Source organism: Pelobates fuscus, chromosome 3 (genome assembly GCF_036172605.1).
Source record: "Pelobates fuscus isolate aPelFus1 chromosome 3, aPelFus1.pri, whole genome shotgun sequence".
NCBI lineage: Eukaryota > Metazoa > Chordata > Amphibia > Anura > Pelobatidae > Pelobates > Pelobates fuscus.
The window spans coordinates 224,084,984-224,108,013 of NC_086319.1; the positions used below are offsets into that span (position 1 = coordinate 224,084,984).

Sequence of the window (23,030 nt, forward strand, 5' to 3'; positions counted from 1 at the left end):
CTAGTACACCTCAAAATCCCGATATCCCTATACAATACCAAGACATTAAAGAAGTATTCAGCAAGACTCAGTCTAATACTCTACCTCCTCACAGACCATATGACTGTCAGGGCCGGACTGGCCTACCGGGATACCGGGATATTTCCCGGTAGGCCGCCGGCCCTGGGGCCGCTTTGAGATATGGCTGCACTTTCAGCCACAAGAGAAAAAATTATATTTAGCCTGTTGGTCTATGCGGCCGCGGACTCAGCCGCAACCGCGCCGCCGGCCGCTACTGCGGCTTGCTGTAAGAGGAGGCTGGAACTGAGGGGGCGCACAGATTTTTCCTGTCAGCCGCCGGATGTGAGCGGCATATGACGTCACATCCGGCGGCTGCGCGGCGGCGGTTCTACAGTCAATGACTGCACCATTGAGCTGCATCGTGTAGTACAGCAGGTAAGAATGGCTTGGGGGACCTATTGTGTTTTGCATTTGGGGGATGGTGGGGTCAGTAATGCATTAGAGTGGTCAACTGTGTATCAGGGGAGAGGAGGGGAGGGGGGGACAACTGTGTATTAGGGGAGGGGGGTCAACTGTGTATGAGGGGAGGGGGGAGGTAAAATGTGCATGAGGGGAGGGGGGTCAACTGTGTATTAGGGGAGGGGGGTCAACTGTGTATTAGGGGAGGTCAAATGTGTATTGGGGAGGGGGGTCAACTGTGTATCAGGGGAGGGGAGGGGGGGGAGGTAAAATGTGTATGAGGGGAGGGGGGAGGTAAAATGTGTATGAGGGGAGGGGGGTCAACTGTGTATGAGGGGGGGGAGGTAAAATGTGTATGAGGGGGGAGGTAAAATGTGTATGAGGGGAGGGGTGGTCAACTGTGTATGAGGGGAGGTCAAATGTGTATTGGGGAGGGGGGGCAACTGTGTATTGGGGGAGGTCAAATGTGTATTGGGGAGGGGTAGGTCAACTGTGTATTAGGGGAGGTGAGGGGGGAGGTAAAATGTGTATGAGGGGAGGGGTGGTCAACTGTGTATGAGGGGAGGTCAAATGTGTATTGGGGAGGGGGGTCAACTGTGTATTGGGGGAGGTCAAATGTGTATTGGGGAGGGGTAGGTCAACTGTGTATTAGGGGAGGTGAGGGGGAGTCACACTGCCCCCACATATACACACACTGCCCCCACATACACACACTGCCCCCACATACACACACTGCCCCCACATACACACACTGCCCCCACATACACACACACACTGCCCCCACATACACACACTCTGCCCCCACATACACACACACTGTCCCCACATACACACAAACACTGCCCCCACATACACACAAACACTGCCCCCATACACACAAACACTGCCCCCATACACACAAACACTGCCCCCATACACATTGCCCCCATACACACACTGTCCCCATACACACACTGCCCCACAAACACACACTGCCCCACAAACACTGCCCCCATACACACACTGTCCCCATACACACCGCCCCACAAACACTGCCCCCATACACACACTGCCCTGCACACACTGCACACCCATACACACACAGACACATACAGTGCCCTACACACACTGCTGCCCCCCATACACACATTGCCCCACACACATACGACCCCCCTATACACACAGTGCCCCCCCATACACACACTGCTCCACACAGACATACAGTGCCCCCATACACACACTGCCACCCTCACACACACACTGCCCCCTAACACACACTGCCGCCCTTACGCACTCACACTCACTTCACCGCTGACACACACACTGCACCTTTCACACACACACTTCACCCCTAACACACACCACTTCTCCTATGCCCTATATCCCAGCAGACCCCAGGTAAGTTGTCAAACTGTTCTTAAACGGTATGACTACTTACTCTGGGGTGGGATCCTGGCACTACTGGCACCAAAACTACTACACTGAGCTGTAGTGGTTATTGTGCCAGGATTATTTTTTTAAAATAATCTATAAGTGCCCCTCCCGAGATCAGGCTCTGGATCCGCCACTGGGTCTGGCGGCACACTCACGGATACTGACAGGCGTGCAGCTGTCAGTAAGCATTGGAGGAATGAGGATGGGGCGGAGCTAACTACCATGCTCCCATGCGGTTCCCACAATTCCCAGCACAGCCACACCATAGAGTAGTAATTACTCTATGATGTGTCCATGCAGGGAATTGTGGGAACCGCATGGGAGCATGATGGAGAGAGAGAGACAACATCACATTGCTGTCCCTGCCGTTCTAGATCTGATTTCAGACAAGGTCAGTCTCAGTGGGTGAAGGAGAGAAATAGTGGGAGGTGGAGAAGAGAGACACAGGGGAGAGTGATACAGAGAGCTAGTAGGGGAGAAAGAGCGGGAAGAGAGAGACAGAAGGGGAGTGAGGGAGAAAGAGGGGAAAGAGAGACACAGGAGGAAGGGAGGGAAAGAGACAGAGGAGGGAGAGTTAGAAAGAGGGGTAAGAGAGACACAGGGGGAGGGGGGTAAAGAGACACAGGGGAGAATGAGACAGAGGGGTAGTGGGGGAGAAAGAGGGGTAAGAGAGAGACACAGGAGGAAGGGAGAGAAAGAGACAGAGGAGGAAGAAAGAGGCAGGGGGAGGGGGAAGAAAGAGACGGAGGAGGAGAAAGAGACAGAGGAGGAAGAGAGAGAAACAGGCGGAGGGGGGAAAAAGAGACAGAGGGTGAAAGAGGCACACAGAGGGTCTGCGGGAAGAAAGAGGCACTTAAAGGGACTGGGGGAAGGCAAAGAGACACACAGAAGGTTTGCTGGGGGACAAAGAGACATACCAAAGGTTTGTGGGGGACAAAGCTGGGCTGGGGGAAAAATATGCACACAGAGGGACTGGGGAAAACAAAGAGACACACAGAAGGTTTGCTGGGGGGGACATAGACACACACAAAAGGCGATGGGGAAGAGACATAGAGAGGGCTGGAGAAGGGTAAAAAGAGACACACAGGCTGGGATGAAGTAAAAGATACACGAGGGAGTTAAAAGACACATAAGGGGGGTTCTAAGAGACAGGAGAAAAATTAGAGACAAGATACACTAAACGAGTTAAAAAAAAAATCAAAAGAGGGAATAAGCAACACAAGAAAACAAGCGAAGATGCATTTTTTGTGTGTGTGTTTGGCAGTGATGCATTTTTTGTGTGTGTGTTTGGGGGTGATGCATTTTCGCCTGTGCTGCCGCGCGCATTGTTGGGCTGGTATAGAATTTTTTCCAGGGCTGCTTTTAGTTCCCAGTCCGGCCCTGATGACTGTTCCATTAACTTACTACCAGGTGCTATGCCACCTAAGGGAGCAGTCTATGCTTTATCTCCTCAGGAGAGTAGTGTTATGGAGGAATATAGTAAAGATTCATTGAATAAAGGCCATATACGAAAATCATCCTCACCTGCTGGTGCAGGATTCTTTTTTGTATCTAAAAAGTATGGTGAGTTGTGCCCATGTATCGATTACAGGGCATTGAACAAAATCACCATTAAAGCGGCACTGTCATGCCGAACTTACCTTTCCTCAATCTCTTCCTCTTCTCCCCCTCTCTCGGGATCTGTTATTCATTTCTTCCATTCTTCTTTAGTTTTCTTTAAAATCATAAGACAAAGTAGGGACTCTGTCTTATGGAGGATTCCTCCGCTTGACCAGCTCTGACCAGCGGAGGAGCAAAGTGTGCTTCATTTCCGCTGGTCAGAGCAATTTTCCCATGATCCCTAGCGTTCCTCCCTGTTCCCACAATGCTTCCTGTCAGTATTGCCGAAAGTCCTGTCACTTAGACAGAACGCCGGCAAAACTGCCGAATTGCATCCTAACAGAATGAGCACTGTTTCTCCATTGGTGTTAGGATGCAATTCGGTACTTTGTTCGGATCGGAATTTTATTCAAATGAATGAAACTCCGATCCTATTCATTGCTGTGGCTGCATCTTACAGCCGCTTAGTAGATAACTCCCTAATTCCCACGGTATCAGGGAGCTATCTACTGAAAGGCTGAAAGACCCGGCCCCCACCCCTGGCCGGCAGGTGGGGGCCATAATGGTAATAAGAGGGGGGGGGACCTACTGTCCTCCCCCCCCCGGCCCCCACCTCTGGGCGGCGGGTGGGGGCCATAATAGTAATAGGGGGGGGGACCTACTGTCCTCCCACCCCCGGCCCCCACCCCTGGCCGGCGGGTGGGGGCCATAATAGTAATAGGGGGGGGGGACCTACTGTCCTCCCCCCCCAGGCCCCCACCCCTGGGCGGCGGGTGGGGGCCATAATAGTAGTGGGGGGGGGACCTACTGTCCTCCCCCTCGGCCCCCACCCCTGGCCGGCGGGTGGGGGCCATAATAGTAATAGGGGGGGGGGACCTACTGTCCTCCCACCCCCGGCCCCCACCCCTGGGCGGCGGGTGGGGGCCATCATAGTAATAAGGGGGGGGGCCTACTGCCCCCCCCCGGCCCCCACCCCTGGGCGGCGGGTGGGGGCACTAAGTAAATCCCCCCCCCCCATCAAGGTGACTAGGGGTGCCCAAGCCCCTAGCCACCCACCCCCCACCCAAATAAAAAATGCCCCTACCTACCCCCCTCACCCTAAAAAATAGTGAGGGGGGAATAAAATTGCTAACCTGTAAAGTAAAATTAAACTTACCATTCGACGTCTTCTTTTTTCTAAAATCTTCATTCTTCAGCCCCAAAAAAGGCCAAATAAAAAACCATCATAGCCGTCGAACTAAAAATAAAATAAAAAACCCGAGCGCAAAAAAAAAAAACCCGACGAAAAAGAAAAAACCCGAGCGCACAAAAAAATAATCCATCTTCACCCATGGAGGGCTCCGCGCAGACTGAGCTCCGCAGGGCGGGGCAAGGCTTATAAAGCCTTGCCCTGCCCTGCAATTAGCCTAAGAACACTCTGATTGGTGGGTTTAAGCCAATCAGAGTGCTCTTTGTCATTTTACAAGCGTGGGAAAGTTCTTTGGAATTTTCCCACGCTTGTAAAATGACACAGAGCACTGTGATTGGATGGCTTGAAATCCATCCAATCACAGTGCTCTGTGTCATTTTACAAGCGTGGGAAAATTCTTTGGAACTTTCCCACGCTTGTAAAATGACACAGAGCACTGTGATTGGATGGCTTGAAATCCATCCAATCACAGTGCTCTGTGTCATTTTACAAGCGTGGGAAAGTTCTTTGGAATTTTCCCACGCTTGTAAAATGACACAGAGCACTGTGATTGGATGGCTTGAAATCCATCCAATCACAGTGCTCTGTGTCATTTTACAAGCGTGGGAAAATTCTTTGGAACTTTCCCACGCTTGTAAAATGACACAGAGCACTGTGATTGGATGGCTTGAAATCCATCCAATCACAGTGCTCTGTGTCATTTTACAAGCGTGGGAAAGTTCCAAAGAATTTTCCCACGCTTGTAAAATGACACAGAGCACTGTGATTGGATGGCTTGAAATCCATCCAATCACAGTGCTCTGTGTCATTTTACAAGCGTGGGAAAGTTCCAAAGAATTTTCCCACGCTTGTAAAATGACACAGAGCACTGTGATTGGATGGCTTGAAATCCATCCAATCACAGTGCTCTGTGTCATTTTACAAGCGTGGGAAAGTTCCAAAGAACTTTCCCACGCTTGTAAAATGACACAGAGCACTGTGATTGGATGGCTTGAAATCCATCCAATCACAGTGCTCTGTGTCATTTTACAAGCGTGGGAAAGTTCCAAAGAACTTTCCCACGCTTGTAAAATGACACCGAGCACTGTGATTGGATGGATTTCAAGCCATCCAATCACAGTGCTCTGTGTCATTTTACAAGCACTTTCCCACGCTTGTAAAATGACACAGAGCACTGTGATTGGATTGATTTCAAGCCATCCAATCCCCCCCCCTTATTACTATTATGGCCCCCACCCGCCGCCCAGGGGTGGGGGCCGGGGGGGAGGACAGTAGGTCCCCCCCCTTGTTACTGTTATGGCCCCCACCCGCCGCCCAGGGGTGGGGGCCGGGGGGGGGGACAGTAGGTCCCCCCCCCCCTATTACTATTATGGCCCCCACCTGCCGCCCAGGGGTGGGGGCCGGGGGGTGGAGGACAGTAGGTCCCCCCCCCTATTACTATTATGGCCCCCACCCGCCGCCCAGGGGTGGGGGCCGGGGGGTGGAGGACAGTAGGTGTCCCCCCCCCCCCTTATTACTATTATGGCCCCCACCCGCCGTCCAGGGGTGGGGGCCGGCGGGGGAGGACAGTAGGTCCCCCGTCCCCCCCCTTATTACCCTTTTTTTTTTTTTACAGTGAGCAGCCACAGGCTGCTCACTGTTTAGTGGACATGCCCCTACTCGCGGTATAGCGAGTAGGGGCATTGGGGAGATTTGAATCTCCCTTATGCTATTATGGGGGTCATATTGACCCCCATAGAGTGAGGGGGGACCTGGGGGGCTTATGAAGTGGTGGGGAGCACTGCTCCCTGCCGCTTCTGTCTTTACATATTGCAAGGAGGGAGCTGCACGCCGGTAGCTCCCTCCTTGTAATAAACCGAACAAACAAACGAACACTGATACACAGTGTTAGTTTGTTCGTCTGATTTTTTCTATTCATTCATTCGTCTGTCTGATGAATGAATGAATAGGTGAAATTCCCGTTCGCATGTCCAGGTGTTTCACTGGGCATGTGCGGGAATCTCACAGTCTATCTAGTGTGGGCAGATGACGTGTCCCACAGGGACTTCACCTACCCACACAAAGATGGCGGCGCCCTGAATATAGATCGGGGCAGAAAATAAAGAATAAAAAATAGGTAATGTGGCGGGCATAGGGGCATTTGGGGATGACTAGGGGGTCGATTGGATGTAGTTGAGGCGGGAGGGGGGTTAAAAAAAAAACGGAATTCGGCATGACAGTGCCGCTTTAAGAACGCCTACCCCATTCCTCTTATTGCTGAATTATTTGACAGACTCCAGGGTGCTAAAGTGTTTACTAAGCTTGACCTTAGAAGCGCTTACAATTTAGTGAGAATCATGGAAAACCACGAGTGGAAGACTGCATTTAATACCAGAAGTGGACACTATGAATATCTAGTGATGCCATTCGGGTTGTGCAATACTCCAGCGGTTTTCCAAGATTTCATTAACGATGTACTCAGGGATTACATTTACTCGTTTGTCTTGGTCTATCTGGATGATATCCTTATTTATTCTCCTGACCTCCAGTCTCACCACGATCATGTTAAACAAGTTCTGCAAACCTTGTTAAAAAAACAACTTTATTGTAAATTGGAAAAATGTATCTTTGACCAGTCTGAAGTACAGTTTTTAGGATATAATATTTCTGCCTCGGGTTTCAGATGGATCCTAAAAAACTAGAGTCTGTTCTACAGTGGCCTTTACCCACTGGGTTGAAAGCCATTCAAAGGTTAATTGGTTTCGCCAATTATTACAGAAGATTTATAAAGGGATTTTCTTCAGTAATAGCCCCCATCACCAATATGACACGCAAGGGGGCTTGTTGTACGATATGGTCTAAGGAGGCAATTGAAGCCTTTGAAACTCTCTAACAGCGGTTTGCCTCAGCCGACATATTGATACATCCTGACACCAGTACTCCACCATACTGGAGGTTGATGCTTCAGAGACAGGGGTAGGGGCAGTTCTCTCCCAGAGGGAGAGCCAGGAAACTCTGTTACATCCTTGTGGTTACTTTTCTCGAAAGTTGTCTCCTGCTGAGTGCAATTATGATATTGGCAATAGAGAATTGTTGGCCATTATTCTAGCTCTCAAGGAGTGGCAACATCTTTTAGAGGGTTCCAAGGACCCCCTTTTGATCATTACTGATCACAAAAACCTGGCTTACATAGGAGATGCTAAGCGATTATCTTCTAGACGAGCTAGGTGGTCTCATTTCTTTCTCTCTTTAATTTTCTTATCACCTACAGACCTGGTTCTAAAAATGTCAAGGCCGACGCCTTGTCCAGGCAGTTTGATACTGAGGCTATACTTGAGCAAGAAATGTCCCATATCATTCCCCCGGAATGTATCATTGCGTCCAATGTCCTTTCATTGTCCTCTCCACTGCTTGGCTCCATCATGGAGGCTCAGTCTCAGGCGCCCTGCGGTAAACCTCAGGACAAACTGTTCATTCCATTGGGGGAAAGGGTTAATATCATGAAGGTGTTTCACGACATTGTGTCTGCTGGTCACCCAGGTATTAATAAATCCACTTCTGCTATCATGAGGTCATTCTGGTGGGATTCACTCAGGAAGGATGTTAAGGAATATGTGCAGACTTGTTCTATTTGTGCGGTTTCCAAAGTGCCTCATAAACTCCCTTGTGGCTTGTTACAACCTCTTCCTATTCTTGAGGTCCCATGGTCCCACTTGTCCATGGACTTCATTGTTGAACTTCCTAGTTCTAACGGTTATACCACCATTCTCATGGTTGTGGACCGTTTTTCTAAAATGGCTCATTTTATTCCTCTGAATAAATTGCTGTCATCTCAAGACCTGGTACTAATCTTTATACGAGAAATTGTTCCTCTGCATGGCATTCCTCACAATATAGTATCTGACAGAGGTTCTCAGTTTGTGTCTCGGTTTTGGAGGGCCTTCAATAAACAATTAGGGATTGAATTGTCTTTTTCATCCTCTTACCACTCCCAGACCAATGGTACAGCTGAGAGGGCTAGCCAGTCCTTGGAATTATATTTGCGTTGTTTCGTTAATAGCACTCAAGACAATTGGTCCGAATTACTACCATGGGCCGAGTTTGCTAGGAACAATGCTGACCATAACTCCTCTGGGCATAGTCCATTTTTTTGTTAATAATGGCCGGCATCCTGCTGCCCTACCGGCTGTTTTTTCTGATACGGCTATTCCTGCTTTGGATGACCATCTGGCTTCCATCCGTGATACCTGGGTTAAAGTTCAATCTGCTCTGGGTACTGCTGCTGACCGTTTTAAGCATTATGCTGATACACGTCGAGGTGCCAACCCTGTTTACCAAGTAGGTGAGAGGGTTTGGTTATCTTCTCGTAACATCAGGCTCCGCCCCTAGCATGAAATTTGCTCCTAGGTTCCTTGGACCTTTTCGTGTCCTTCGTAGGATCAATCCTGTTGCGTACTCTTTGGCCCTTCCGGCCTCCTTGAAAATTCCTATTACCTTTCATGTGCCCTTTCTCAAACCTCTTGTTTGCAATAAATATACTGTTTCAAGTGTCCCTCCTCCTCCCTTAGTTGTTTCTGGACAGGAAGAGTATGAGGTCTCCTCCATAATTGATTCCAGGTTTTCTCGGGGCACTTTACAGTACTTGGTGGATTTGAAAGGTTATGGACCAGCCGATCGTTCTTGGGTTCCGGCATCTGATATACATACTGGCCGCAAGATTCGCTATTTTCACGCCAAATTTCCTCTCAAGCCTGGTCCTGCCCGTCCGGTGGGCGTTCTTCAGGTGGGGGCTAATGTCACGTATTTATCCGCTTATAAAAATGTGGTTAAAGGCATTTACTGTCAACACAGGAAAAGTTGTGCCGAGCAGCAACCAAATCCACAGAAGGGTTAATGCTGAGCAGCAATTATGCAAATGGGAACCTGGTAACTGCCTTTGGGGTCAAAGGCCGGTTACAGCCTATCAGATCTAGAGGAGGGGTATTTAGGCCCAGTTCTCATCCTGCTCAGTGCCCTGTCGTGGTTTCCCTTGTGGTTGTCCGAGAGCGCGTTATTGATTCTGGTTATTTGACTTTGGCATTGTTTTTGACTTCCCTGTTTTCTGGCATCCTTGACTCCTGGCTTTTCCTTATCGTTGTCTCTTTCTGGATCCCTTGACCTCGGCTATTCTGGACTATTCTTTGGTACGTTAGTCCGGCCATTCTAAGGTCCGGTAAACGTTACCTATCAGTCCTCTGTGTTATCCAATTCTATGTGCTGGATCATTCTGTAATCCTGACAGCCCTTTAGTGCCGAGTGGGTGACGGGGCGGGCACGAGGGAGGGGAGCACTATAGAGAACTATAGTGCCAGTAAAACAGTGGTTTTCCGGGCACTACAGTATCCCTTTAAAAGAAGTAGGAAAAGGTGGAGTCAAAAGAGGAAGGGGTGGTTCTTAATCAGGAAGAGGTGTGGCCTTGACAGGAGAGGGCAGGGCAAATTTACACAAAACCAAAATACACCACTGATCAGGGCTGCTGTGACAGTATGAAACCATGATTTTTTGATAATTTTTTTTTTTTAGTGCACTTTTGTGCACTCTTTTCGTATACATAATTTTTCTGTGGATTATTTGGGATCATCTATGTGTGCAGATCTAGATGCACCTATTTTGACACATCATCTTTAATGTTATTTGTGCCTGAGGCAAGACTCTTGGGCCACTCCATGCCACTCTCCCGTAGCACCCCTTGTTACATTGCAGTACTCTCTGTCCTTTTGTTTCTGTATCTATGTCCATTTACTCTTCTCCTACCAGCCATTACAACAAAAAATAAACAGTCAGATTGCATAGAGCATGAATCTTACTATGCATCAATTCAGCATGTATCTTTCTGTCACCCATCAACTGGGAATAGTCTTTGGGTCATTTTATGTAATTTTGGCTTTGGCATCTATCTATAGTGGTTGTTGTAATTGCATTATTTGTATATAATATATATGTTTGTGTGTGCATGTATGTGTCTGTAACATTCCATTACAATGCCAGAGCGACACATTTCTGCTTTAAGCTGCACTCATTACATTTGAATGTCTCATTTATTTTGTCTGCAGGGATGTGTTTATAGATGAATCTAAGAAACCCAGAATAAGAGCAATGGCAGGAAGTTATCTGGAATACTTCTTTGGACAAGATGAAGATCAGTTGGTAATTTCTGCTTGCATTTGTGTGTGTTTATTGTTTTTCAACTTGAGCGTATATCAAGAAAATGGCTTGTTTTCTAATAGATTGTCATAGGAAATGTAACAATAACGCTATAAAGGGTTGTTTTGTTGCCATAGCAACTTCACCATTACAATATGCAAGATGGTGGTTTGGTCACCACTTGCACAAATAACCTGTGATTGTCTGAGCAAATGACCTTAATGTTGTTATACAGGTGATCTGTCAAATTTCACACGCATTTATTGAAAACACTGTTCTTATAGATTGCTTTTTATGCTTAAATGTGCTTAAATATGGAATCAATCTAAACATAGTTGCCCCGTTGTCGCTGGACAGACACAAAGCACCCCTCACACACACACAGCACCTGTCACACACGGCACCCCTTACACGCACACACACAGCACCCTTCACACACTGCACCCCTCAGACACACAATCACATACACTGCACCCCTCACTGCAGTCTGTGTGTATTCAGTAGTCTGGGTGTATTCAGCTCTCTGTGTGTGTATTCAGCAGTTTGTATGTATTCAGCAGTCAGTGTGTTTATAAAGCAGCCTGTGTGCATTCAACAGTCTATCTGTGTGTGTTCAGCAGTGTGTGTGTATTCATCAGTCTGTGTGTGTGTGTATTCAGCAGCCTGTGTGCATTCAGCAGTATGTGCGTTTATTCAGCAGTCTGTGTGTGTGTGTTTTTTGTGTGTGTATTCAGTGTACTGTGTGTATGTACTCAGCAGTCTGTATGTGTGTACTCAACAGTCGGTGTGTGCGTGTATTCAGCAGTCTGTGTGTATGTCTTGTATGGATGTATTGCATTTGTTGGAGGTACCAACAAATATAAGCTTAGTTTTTATCAATAATTTTAATTTTATTCCTGTGAGTTGTTGTGTAGGAAGATCCCCAGTGCATTGCTTTGCTCTGGGGTCCATAATGCTGTTAAGATGGCACTGCTTGTGTGTGCCAGTGAGCTTGTCTGTAGTGAGCTTGTGTGTGTCAGTAAGCTTTTCGGTAGTGAGAATGTTTGTGTCGGTAATCTTATATTTAGTGAGCTTGTGTGTGTCACTGAGCTTATATTTAGTCAGCTTGTGTGTGTCAGTGAGCTTGTCTGTAGTAAGCTTGTGTGTGTCAGTGAGCATGTCTGTAGTGAGCCTTGTGTGTCTATTCAAATGAGTTTGTCTGTAGTAAGCTTGTGTGTGTCAGTGAGCATGTCTGTAGTGAGCCTTGTGTGTCTATTCAAATGAGTTTGTCTGTAGTAAGCTTGTGTATGAGTAGAGTTTTGTCTGTCAGTGAGCCTATTTGTGTGTATCAGTTTGTGTTTTGTGTCAGTGAACAGTGGGGTGGGGGGGGAGAGAAATCATCTTGGCTGCATACTGGGACATTCAAACTGCAAAATCCATGCACTGTTTACTGTATTCAACCATGTCTGTATTTTGCAAATCAGTCTCTGAACTAATCTGATTTTAGTCGGATTGAATGCTGCAGTGTAATCTGAAATCAGGACCCAAATGCTTCTAATCAGTGCTTGGATTGAAAACATTTTTTATTTTTTTTTAAATCCAAAATATTTGTATGCAATGCTAGCTGCCAGTAGGCCAATGGTTTAAAAACAGTTTAATTTACCAAACACAGAATGGCTAAACTATATTACAATTCTAACCTTATAAACACCCAACACCCGCCCGGTTGTGCATACCAGGGCTGAAAGGCTGTCGAGGTTTGCTCCCAGCATGCCGTCCTCGCCGACAGAGAGCCGCTCTACAGAGGAGACGGATCAAACGTTCATCTGCTACCAGAAAGGTCCCACGGTCCAGGCTGAGATGTGCCAACAAGCAGGCTTTCAGCATGGAGAGCCCTCAAGCCCAAGAAGTCAAGTTTACAGCTTCTGAGCAAGCCTGGGTCGAGAAGGAGCGGGATAAACCAGCAGCCAGACGAAAACCACAGCTTGATCTGCCACAGAGACGCACCCAGGCGAAATCGAGATCCTCCAGGGACGGTATGGCTCTGCCGAGCCAAGGCATTGGCTGACAGTGCCATGTGCCCTCGAGCGAGGTACCCATGTCCCCCTCAGGACTTACAGCCATACCCAGCCGGTACCGCAAGAGGCAATATTGATATACATATGTCAAAGTTAATTTTATGCTTGGTTGAATTTCAGCAGATTGCATTTACTCATCTATTTAGTTCCCCTCAGTGACCTAACCGGAGCTAACTTAATGAATAATTTTTATTGAGTTATAGCTAGTTCACATATATCAGAACCTCGTACAAGTTACTCACTACAAGCTTACTCCGATATGGGTACCTACAGTATAAGAGTCATTACTAGACGAGATATGTTCTAACTAAACTTGCTAACCTGTTTCATAGCGACTACCTAACCCTACTATGAAAATAATGTTGTTGTCCTAGCTTGAAAAATAACTGTTAACCCACTCAACATATTATTAACCCTGGAAGTACCTAGGAAAGTCATATGCATGCCTAGAAAGAAACAAAACATGTTGTTGTACCCAAAATTATATTGATAATAGCTTGTTTACTTTACCATTAAATAAAGCAGTTTTAGTGTATAGATCATTCCCTTGCAATTTCACTGCTCAATTCACTGTCATTTAGGAGTTAAATCACTTTGTTTCTGTTTATGCAGCCCTAGCCACACCTCCCCTGGCTATGATTGACAGAGCCTGCATGAAAAAAAAAAAACTGGTTTCACTTTCAAACAGATGTAATTTACCTTAAATAATTGTATCTCAATCTCTAAATTGAACTTTAATCACATACAGGAGGCTCTTGCAGGGTCTAGCAAGATAGTAACATAGCAGGGGATAAGAAAATCTTAATTAAACAGAACTTGCAATAAAGAAAGCCTAAATAGGGCTCTCTTTACAGGAAGTGTTGCTAAATAGATTAAAAATATTGTCCTGAGTTTTAAAATACCCAGTGTTTACATGCTTTTTTTCTTTTTTTTGCAAGTTATAGGGTTATAGGTACAAGTAGGATATTGCGATTTCAAAACATATATTATTTCAAATTTATCAATAGTGACATTGTAACATTATTATCTGCCAAAAGTCTCTGAATAACACCCCACATGTACATTTTTTTTTTTAAAGTAGACAGACCAGGGTATTCAATATAGGGTATGTCCAGTCTTTTTTAGTAGCCACCTAGTCGCAAACACTGGCCAAAGTTAGCGTTCATATTTGTTTTCTGTGTGAAAAAACTAAAAAACTAAATTGAACGCTAATTTTGGCCAGTGTTTGTGACTAAGTGGCTACTAAAAAAGACTGGACATACCCCATTTGCAATACCTTTTGTTGTCTTCTATTGCAAATGGTATGCCATCATGGGGGTAATTCTCATTCCTGGGCTACCATACGCTCTCAAATGCAACATAACCAACCTGGCCATTTTCAATGTAAAAATATTTGACCATGTAACTTTCAAAAACGCTATAAAATCTGTACATGGGGGGTACTGTTATACTCGGGAGACTTTCTTGAACACAAATATTAGTGTTTCAAAACAGGAAAACATATCACAACAATTATATCATCAGTAAAAGTGCTGTTTGTGTGTGAAAAATGCGAAACAAAGTCACTTTCACTGCCAATATCATTGCTGTGATAGGTTTTACTGTTTTGAATCACTAATATTTGTGTTCAGTGAAGTCTCCCGAGTAAAACGGTACCCCCTATGTACAGGTTTTAGGGTGTCATAGAAAGTTACAGGGTAAAATACAGTGCTAGCAAATTAAATTCTCTGGAATTTCGGCCTGGGTTGGCAGGCAGGTCCCTCAAATTGCAATTAATAAAATTACTTAATTATGTAAAAATATTACATAAATATGCACGTAGAATTTAAATATATATGCATATTTATATATTTGAAGTCTACGTGTATATTTATATAATTATTTATGTAATTTTGTATATGGACATATGTATATTTCGTATTATTTTTATTTATATATACATAGATATATTTACAATTTCATTCTAAGTGTATTTTGATATAAATATATATATTTTAATATCAAAATACAGTTAGAATAAAATTTCATATAGATGTGTAATTTTTTTTTAAAAAAAAATTATTATTATTTTTAATTTTTTTAATTTAATTTACTTATTATTTGTATTTTATAATAATATATATATATATATATACAATATATATAGTTATCATATATATTATATATATACGTGTGTAATTTAATTATAAGTGTATTTTTATATTAATATATGTACATATTAATATAAAAATACACTTATACACATATATAATAATTTTTTTTGTTAACTTTAACTTTGATTTTTTTTTATGATTTTACACTGGCAGGGAGACTGCCTGTCAGCACAGACAGTCCCCCTGCAGGAAGACACTAGGACACCTATTGTGACCATGTGGTCGCCCTGTTGAGCGATCACATGGCCACAGGGGTCCTAATCCGCCATGGGGAGACTGTCTGTCTGGGCTGCAGGCAGTCTCCCCACAACGGGAGCACCGCCGATCGCCGCCGGGGGAACGACGGCGATCGGGTAAGTACATTGCACCGTTAGGACGGTTCAGGACCGTCATCGGTCGGCATTGCAAAAATGCCGATGATGGTCCTGAACCGTCCTCGGTCGTTAAGAGGTTAAACATGTATGCAAACCTAACATGCCACACAACTGTTATAACTATGATAATTGACCCTGCTGACGCTGTTGTGGCGACACAGGTACTGTTGTACCTACCTGCATACCAAAAATAAAGAATGAAAAAAAGAAAACTCATGTCGCCCACAGACATTAGCAATACATTTTCACAATATTACTCGAGCCTTTATAATTTGAACCTAGACACCAACAGAAACCAACCCACACAAGACATAACATTATACCTCACCAAATTCCAGCTACCTCACCTAACCCAAAAACAGACAAAGCAAGTAATACGCACCATTAAAACTCTACCCAATGGCAAAGCGCCAGGCCCAGACGGATTTGCCAACTCATATTACAAAAACTTTTAGACGATATTGGCCCCACACCTAACCCATCTCTTTAACGAAGCTGTTAGCAATAAGCAGATGCCACAAGAAATCCTCCTAGCCCACATAGTCACGCTACCGAAGCCACCAACTTGCACCCAAAATTTAGACCCATATCCTTTACTGAATTCGGACGCAAAATTGTTCGCTAAAATGTTGGAACTTAAACTTTGAGAAATTTTGCCTAGTAATAATAATCCACAACGACCAAGTGGCATTCACCAAAGGACGACAAGGTTCTGAAAATAAACTGAAAGCACTAGACATATTGCATACTATCCACAAACACGACGGTAAAGGACTATTTCTCTTGCTAGACGCAGAGAAAGCAGTCAACCGACTGAACTGGACGTTTTTAGACGAAGTGCTCAGCAAATTCCAGATACCAGACACATTTCTGTCACCAAACCCGCTGCCTGAGTCCTTAATGCCGGTTACCTATCCGACCAATTTAACATAACAAACGGGACACGCCAAGGGTGCCCATTGTCCCCGCTACTTTACGTACTGGCTCTGGAACCCCTGGCGGTTATTGTGCGAACTCACACCTCAATACGTGATATATATGTGATACAAATAGGCAATACAGAATACAAAACAAATGTATTCCCTGACGACATATTAGTCACACTGACACAACCACACATCTCCTTCCCTAATCTAATAGACCAGATTATTGAAAACGGCAAACAGTCATACTATAAACTCAATGTAGAAAAGACACAAGCTTTGTGCATAAACCTGAACAAACACACCTTGGCAACACTTAAAACTAACTTCCCCTTTGACTGGGGAGACGAATTCATAACGTTCCTAGGTATCCACATTACCAAATCCACAGACCCTATTTAAACAGAACTACACCAAACTAGAGCAAGACTTTACACGCACTTTCCAACTGTGGAACAGCAACTTCATATCGTGGCATGGCCGTCTGGCAGCCTTTAAAATGACACTACTACCGAAATATCTCTACCTGCTATGAACATTACAAATCCCACTACCGAATACCTACCTAACCAACCACCAAAAAACCATAGTCAAATTCGTATGGGCCGACAAAAGACCCAAAGTAGCCACTAGAGTCCTCCACAAACTAATAGCACTAGGAGGTCTAAACCTCCCTGACGCAAGATCATATTATAAAGCAGCCTTACTATCCTCTATCATAACGGCACACTCCACTACCGAGACACCTCCGTGGGTGCAACTAGAAACCCATTGGTCCTGCAAAAGACGACTACAGTACATATTCTGGACTCTGAAAAGCACCAGACCCCCATGGCCGGACATGCTACACAGCACTAAATTGCTTCTAACTGTTTGGGACTCTACATGTAAAGTCCTATGCAACGGACACCCGCACTCCCTAACCACCCCCCTGTACAGTATTCACCTTAGTAACCCCACTTTCAACTACACACTCTGGCTTGAGAGCGGCTGCACACATGTAGCAAATTTCTACAAAGGCGCATCCTGGGAAAGCTTCCCAGACTTTCAGGCACAATATCATAGAAACATAGAATGTGACGGCAGATAAGAACCATTCGGCCCATCTAGTCTGCCCAATTTTCTAAATACTTTCATTAGTCCCTGGTCTTTTCTTATAGTTAGGATAGCCTTATGCCTATCCCAAGCATGCTTAAACTACTTTACTGTGTTAACCTCTACCACTTCAGCTGGAAGGCTATTCCATGCATCCACTACCCTCTCAGTAAAGTAAAACTTCCGGATATTATATTTAAACCTTTGCCCCTCTAATTTAAGACTATGTCCTCTTGTTATGGTAGTTTTTCTTCTTTTAAATATAGTCTCATCCTTTACTGTGTTGATTCCCTTTATGTATTTAAATGTTTCTATCATATCCCCCCTGTCTCGTCTTTCCTCCAAGCTATACATGTTAAGATCCTTTAACCTTTCCTGGTAAGTTTTATCCTGCAATCCATGAACCAGTTTAGTAGCTCTTCTCTGAATTCTCTCTAAGGTATCAATATCCTTCTGAAGATACGGTCTCCAGTACTGCGTACAAAACTCCAAGTGAGGTCTCACCAGTGTTCTGTACAATGGCATGAGCACTTCCCTCTTTCTAATGCTAATGCCTCTCCCTATACAACCAAGCATTCTGCTAGCATTTCCTGCTGCTCTATTACATTGTCTGCCTACCTTTAAGTCATCAGAAATAATCACCCCTAAATCCTTTCCTCAGATGTTGAGGTTAGGACTCTATCAAATATTCTGTACTCTGTCCTTGGGTTTTTACGTCCAAGATGCATTATCTTGCACTTATCCACATTAAATGTCAGTTGCCACAACTCTGACCATTTTTCTAGTTTACCTAAATCATTAGCCATTTGGCTTATCCCTCCTGGAACATCAACCCTGTTACATATCTTAGTATCATAAGCAAAAAGACATACCTTACCATCAAGACCTTCTGCAATATCACTAATAAAAATATTAAAGAGAATGGGTCCAAGTACAGATCCCTGAGGTACCCCACTGGTGACAAGCCCAAGCTTCGAATATACTCATTGACTACAACCCTCTGTTGCCTGTCACTCAGCCACTGCCTTACCCATTCAACAATATTGGAATCCAAACTTAAATATTGCAGTTTATTGATAAGCCTTCTATGTGCAACAGTGTCAAAAGCCTTACTGAAATCTAGGTAAGCAATGTCTACTGCACCACCCTGATCTATAATTTTAGTTACCCAATCAAAAAAATCAATAAGATTAGTTTGGCATGATCTCCCTGAAGTAAATCCATGTTGTCTCTGATCTTGAAATCCATGTGATTTTAGATGTTCAACAATCCTATCCTTTAACATGGTTTCTATCACTTTCCCCACTACTGAAGTAAGGCTTACTGGCCTATAGTTGCCCCACTCCTGCCTATTACCTTTCTTGTGAATGGGCACAACATTCCCCAACTTCCAATCTTCTGGGACTACTCCTGTTATCAATGATTGGTTAAATAAATCTTTTAATGGTTTTGCTAGTACACCACTAAGCTCTTTTAATAGCTGTGAGTGTATTCCACCAGGTCCCATTGACTTATTTGTCTTTACTTTTGAGAGTTGAAATAGAACCTCTTCCTCTGTAAACTCACGTGTAATAGATGACTCATTTATCCTTTTTCTTAACTGAGGTCCCTTTCCTTCATTTTCATCTGTAAATACCGAACAAAAATATTCATTGAGGCAGTCAGCTAGACCTTTATCCTCTTCTACATACCTTCCTTCTTTTGTTTCTAATCTAACTAATCCTTGTTTTACTTTTCTTTTCTCATTTATGTATCTAAAAAAAGTTTTGTCCCCCTTTTTTACTGACTGTGCTATTTTCTCTTCTGTGTGTGATTTGGAAGCTCTTATAACTTGCTTAGCCTCTTTCTGTCTTCCTCACTCTGGGTGTTTTTATAATTACTAAATGCTAACTTTTAGTTTTTTTACTATTTTGGCCACATCTGCGGAGTACAACAGTGGTTTCTTGAATTTTTTGCTTTTACTGACAAGCCTAATGCAATTTTCTGTTGCCTTCAGTAGTGCAACTTTTAAATAATCCCATTTCTCTTGGACTCCATTTAAATTGCTCCAGTCTGATAATGACTCCTTTACACATATTCTAATTTTAGAAAAGTCTAAAACTTTTGTTTTTGTGTGGTGTGACTCAGTCACTGTTCTTATATTAAACCACACTGACTGATGATCACTGGATCCTAAACTTTCACCTACAGTAACATCGGATACCAAATCTCCATTTGTTAACACTAAATCTAGTATAGCCTCTTTACGAGTTGGCTCCTCAATGACTTGTTTTAGAGACAATCCCAGTAGGGAGTTTAGAATATGTGTGCTCCTGGCACAAGCAGCTATTTTTGTTTTCCAATTCACATCAGGAAGATTAAAGTCACCCATGATGATAACTTCCCCCTTCATTGTCATTTTAGCTATTTCCTCAACTAGTAGATTATCTAACTCTTCTATTTGTCCTGGGGGCCTATAAATCACACCTACACGAGTTACTGTGTGATTACCAAATTGTAACGTAACCCAAACGGACTCTATGTTCGCCTCACTAACTTTTATTAGGCTAGATTTTTTTTTTTGTAAATCTTTATTTTATTAAGTGATTGCATTTTATATACGACATGCAGTATGATCAATCAAGTGAAACTCGCAGGTTTCTATCAACTGTAAGGCAAACGGTAAATCAAAATGTATTGGTCTCAACATTAGTGTCAGCATGGAGGCTCGCAGGACTCCGTACGAAGAGAGAATATCGTGAGTGTGTGGTGAATAGAATAATAACATGGTTCACGAGAGAATGGTAGCATACAGGATGACATGTTTAGAATAAGCAGGGAGTGTCACACAATACAATGATACGTCGTGAATTGTTGCATAATGTTATTAGGCACAGCAATCTTGGTACTTATCATAAACATATGCAGTGTAGGCTATGCCTGAGGTACAAGGCAGGGCAAAAGCGTTAGATTGGGATGTCGAAGGATCGGCCTAAGAGGTGTCTCGCAGGTCCCCGTCTACTGTGAACTCCCGGGACAGTGTTAGGTTCTCAGGATGGTCCCTGGGGGGGTATGGAAGAAGGGGTAGTCATAGTCGAGGATCTAATTGGGTGCACCCAGGGTGCGCAACTCCATCTCCATAATGTAAGCAGGACTGATTACGGTCCCCCTCCCCAACCCTCCCAGCAGAGCCTGTGATACGCGATTGTCCCAGTGTGCAAGTGACCTGTTGTCCTCATTGATAATGTAGTAAGCTCGTGTTGGTACATATGACTAAATGGTGGTGTGAGTATCCGTATAAGCTCAGTTTTGAGTGTGGTGCATGTCTAGGTGGTCAGTGCCTTGAGCTGTGGGCCTGAGCCGTTCTACATCGCAAGGTAAGTCGAGGTAATGCGTGTCACTAAGTATAGCTCGTGTTCCCAGAGTATGGGAATGTGTCAGAGCCCTGCGAGAGTCAAGAGTATACGTGTCCTAAAGGTGTAGTATGCTGTATGAGTAGTTTTATGTCCCTTAAAGTCCAGTTTATGTCCTCCTGGTCTCAGTCCCCCGGCTCAATTCTTGTAGGGATGGAAAGAGGGCGAAGAGGGGATAGGTGGAGAAAAAAGGGGGGAGGGGGGAAGGGGGGGTGAGAATAAGTAGGAGGGGGTCTGGCTGCGTCAAGTGGGTCCCACAGCCATTGCCGCTCCACCCGAGGTTGCGGGAGTGGTGTCTGATTGTCTATATCGAGTGATGTATGTGAACCATGGGAGCCACATTTCCAGATGTTTCGTTTCACGGCCAGTCAGGGAGGCCTGCATACCTTCCGCCTCATATATATCTTCGACCCTTCGGATCCATTCCTTCTTAGTAGGCGGGTCGCGTTGTTTCCAATGCGCCGGGATATTTGCTTTGGCGGCGTTAAGTAGGTGGCGTAGTATGGATCGTTTGTATGCCCGGATAGATAGTGTCGATATGTGGAGCAGGACTAGTTCCGCGGTCCATTCCGGGATGTCTCCCAGGATGTCGGAAACAGCGTCTTTAATCATCGCCCAATATGGAGCGATGTCTCTGCAGTCCCACCAGATATGCATAAGCGATCCGCGGTCCGCCTGGCATCTCCAGCACAGTGAGGTGATCGATGGATAGATCCGGTGTAGCACGGTCGGGGTCCTGTACCAGGAGGAAATCAGTTTGTAATTAACCTCCTGATAAAACGAGCTCATAGAGCTTTTCTGTTGCCAAAGTAAGGCCGTGTCCCATTGCGCTGGGGTTAGTGTCTTTCCGAGTTGGGTTTCCCATTGGCGTTGAAAAGTGGTGGCCTGGGTCGAGTCTCCTATTAGCAAGTGTTGGTATAATGTCGATATTGCATGCTCTAGTTGGTTGCCTCGGTCGCAGAGGCCTTCAAACCAGGTGAGATCTCGGTGTAAAAGATCCCTGTGCGGAATTGAGTTATAGTAGTGTTGCAACTGCAGGTACCTAAGTACCGCGATGGGCGTCCCGGGGTTCGTACCTAGGAGAGAGGTGAAATCACGTAATTTGCCCCTGTCAAGGACCTGGTAGATAGGGATGTATTCCCTGTCGCTCGAAATGGGCCATGCACCCGATGGTATACCTCCAGCGACCTCCGTGTTGTGCGTGAGTGGAATCATGGGGCTAGGGGAGGGTGAGATGTGGCTCGAACTCCTCAATGATTTCCAACCAAGTAACGTCTGTCGAATCGGGCTTCCTTCTTCCTCGTTGAGCATCCGTCCCTTTGGGTTCCCCCAAACCTCCACTTCAAGTGACGGTCCAGCTAGTCCTCTGTCTAATGTAACCCATTGTTTCTTCACGGGGCTAAGGTGCCAGTCCAGAATCCGTTGCATAATCGTAGCTTGATGGTATTTCTTGATGTCTGGAAGTGCAAGCCCTCCATGGTGCCTTGGACGGCATAGGATGTCATGTCGGATCCTGGAACGTCCTCCGCGCCACACAAACCTGATGATAGCCGTTTTTAGGGTGGAGAAAAAGGTGCTTGGGATAGCCAGCGGAATCGTCTGCATGAGGTAAAGGATCCTTGGCAAGATATTCATTTTGATCACGGCTATTCTGCCATGCCATGTTAGGTGAGGATGAGACCACCTCTTCAGGTCTATTATAACAGACCTGAGGAGGGGGTCAAAGTTGAATCGGTAGGAGTCCTCCGGGGCCGTGGTTACCCAGACTCCCAAATACTTAATTCTGCTATGGCACCATGTGAAGGGGAATTGCGAGCCTAGGGATATATATTCTTCCGTAGGAATTGTAATGTTCAGGACTTCGCATTTTGAAAGGTTAAGTTTGAAGCCTGAAATGCGGCCGAATTTGTCGAATTCCGAGAGGAGACTAGGGAGAGTTGTCCTGGGGTTTTGTATGAAAAACAAAAGGTCATCCGCATATGCGGCTACCTTGTGGTGTGTAGTCTGCCATGTGTACCCATGGATGTCCGGGTTCATGCGGATCGCCTGGAGTAACGGTTCCAATGACATTGCGAACAGAAGGGGGGAGAGTGGGCAACCCTGGCGCGTACCATTGTTGATCGCGAAGTCCGCGGTCATGGACCCGTTGACTCTCACGGTCGCCTGCGGTTTACTGTATAGTGCCGATATCCAGGTTAGGAATCTCTGCCCACA

The 23,030-nt window shown here is 45.1% G+C and overlaps 1 protein-coding gene across 1 annotated transcript in view; it reads left to right on the forward strand.

Annotated features, from left to right (window-relative positions):
• Positions 1–23,030, forward strand: part of FBXL13 (F-box and leucine rich repeat protein 13) — a 263,465-nt gene that overhangs the window by 4,848 nt on the left and 235,587 nt on the right. The window contains exon 3 of the mRNA XM_063448155.1: positions 10,732–10,825. Within this exon, the coding sequence (XP_063304225.1) occupies positions 10,732–10,825 (94 nt within the window). The remainder of the gene's footprint in view (positions 1–10,731; positions 10,826–23,030) is intronic.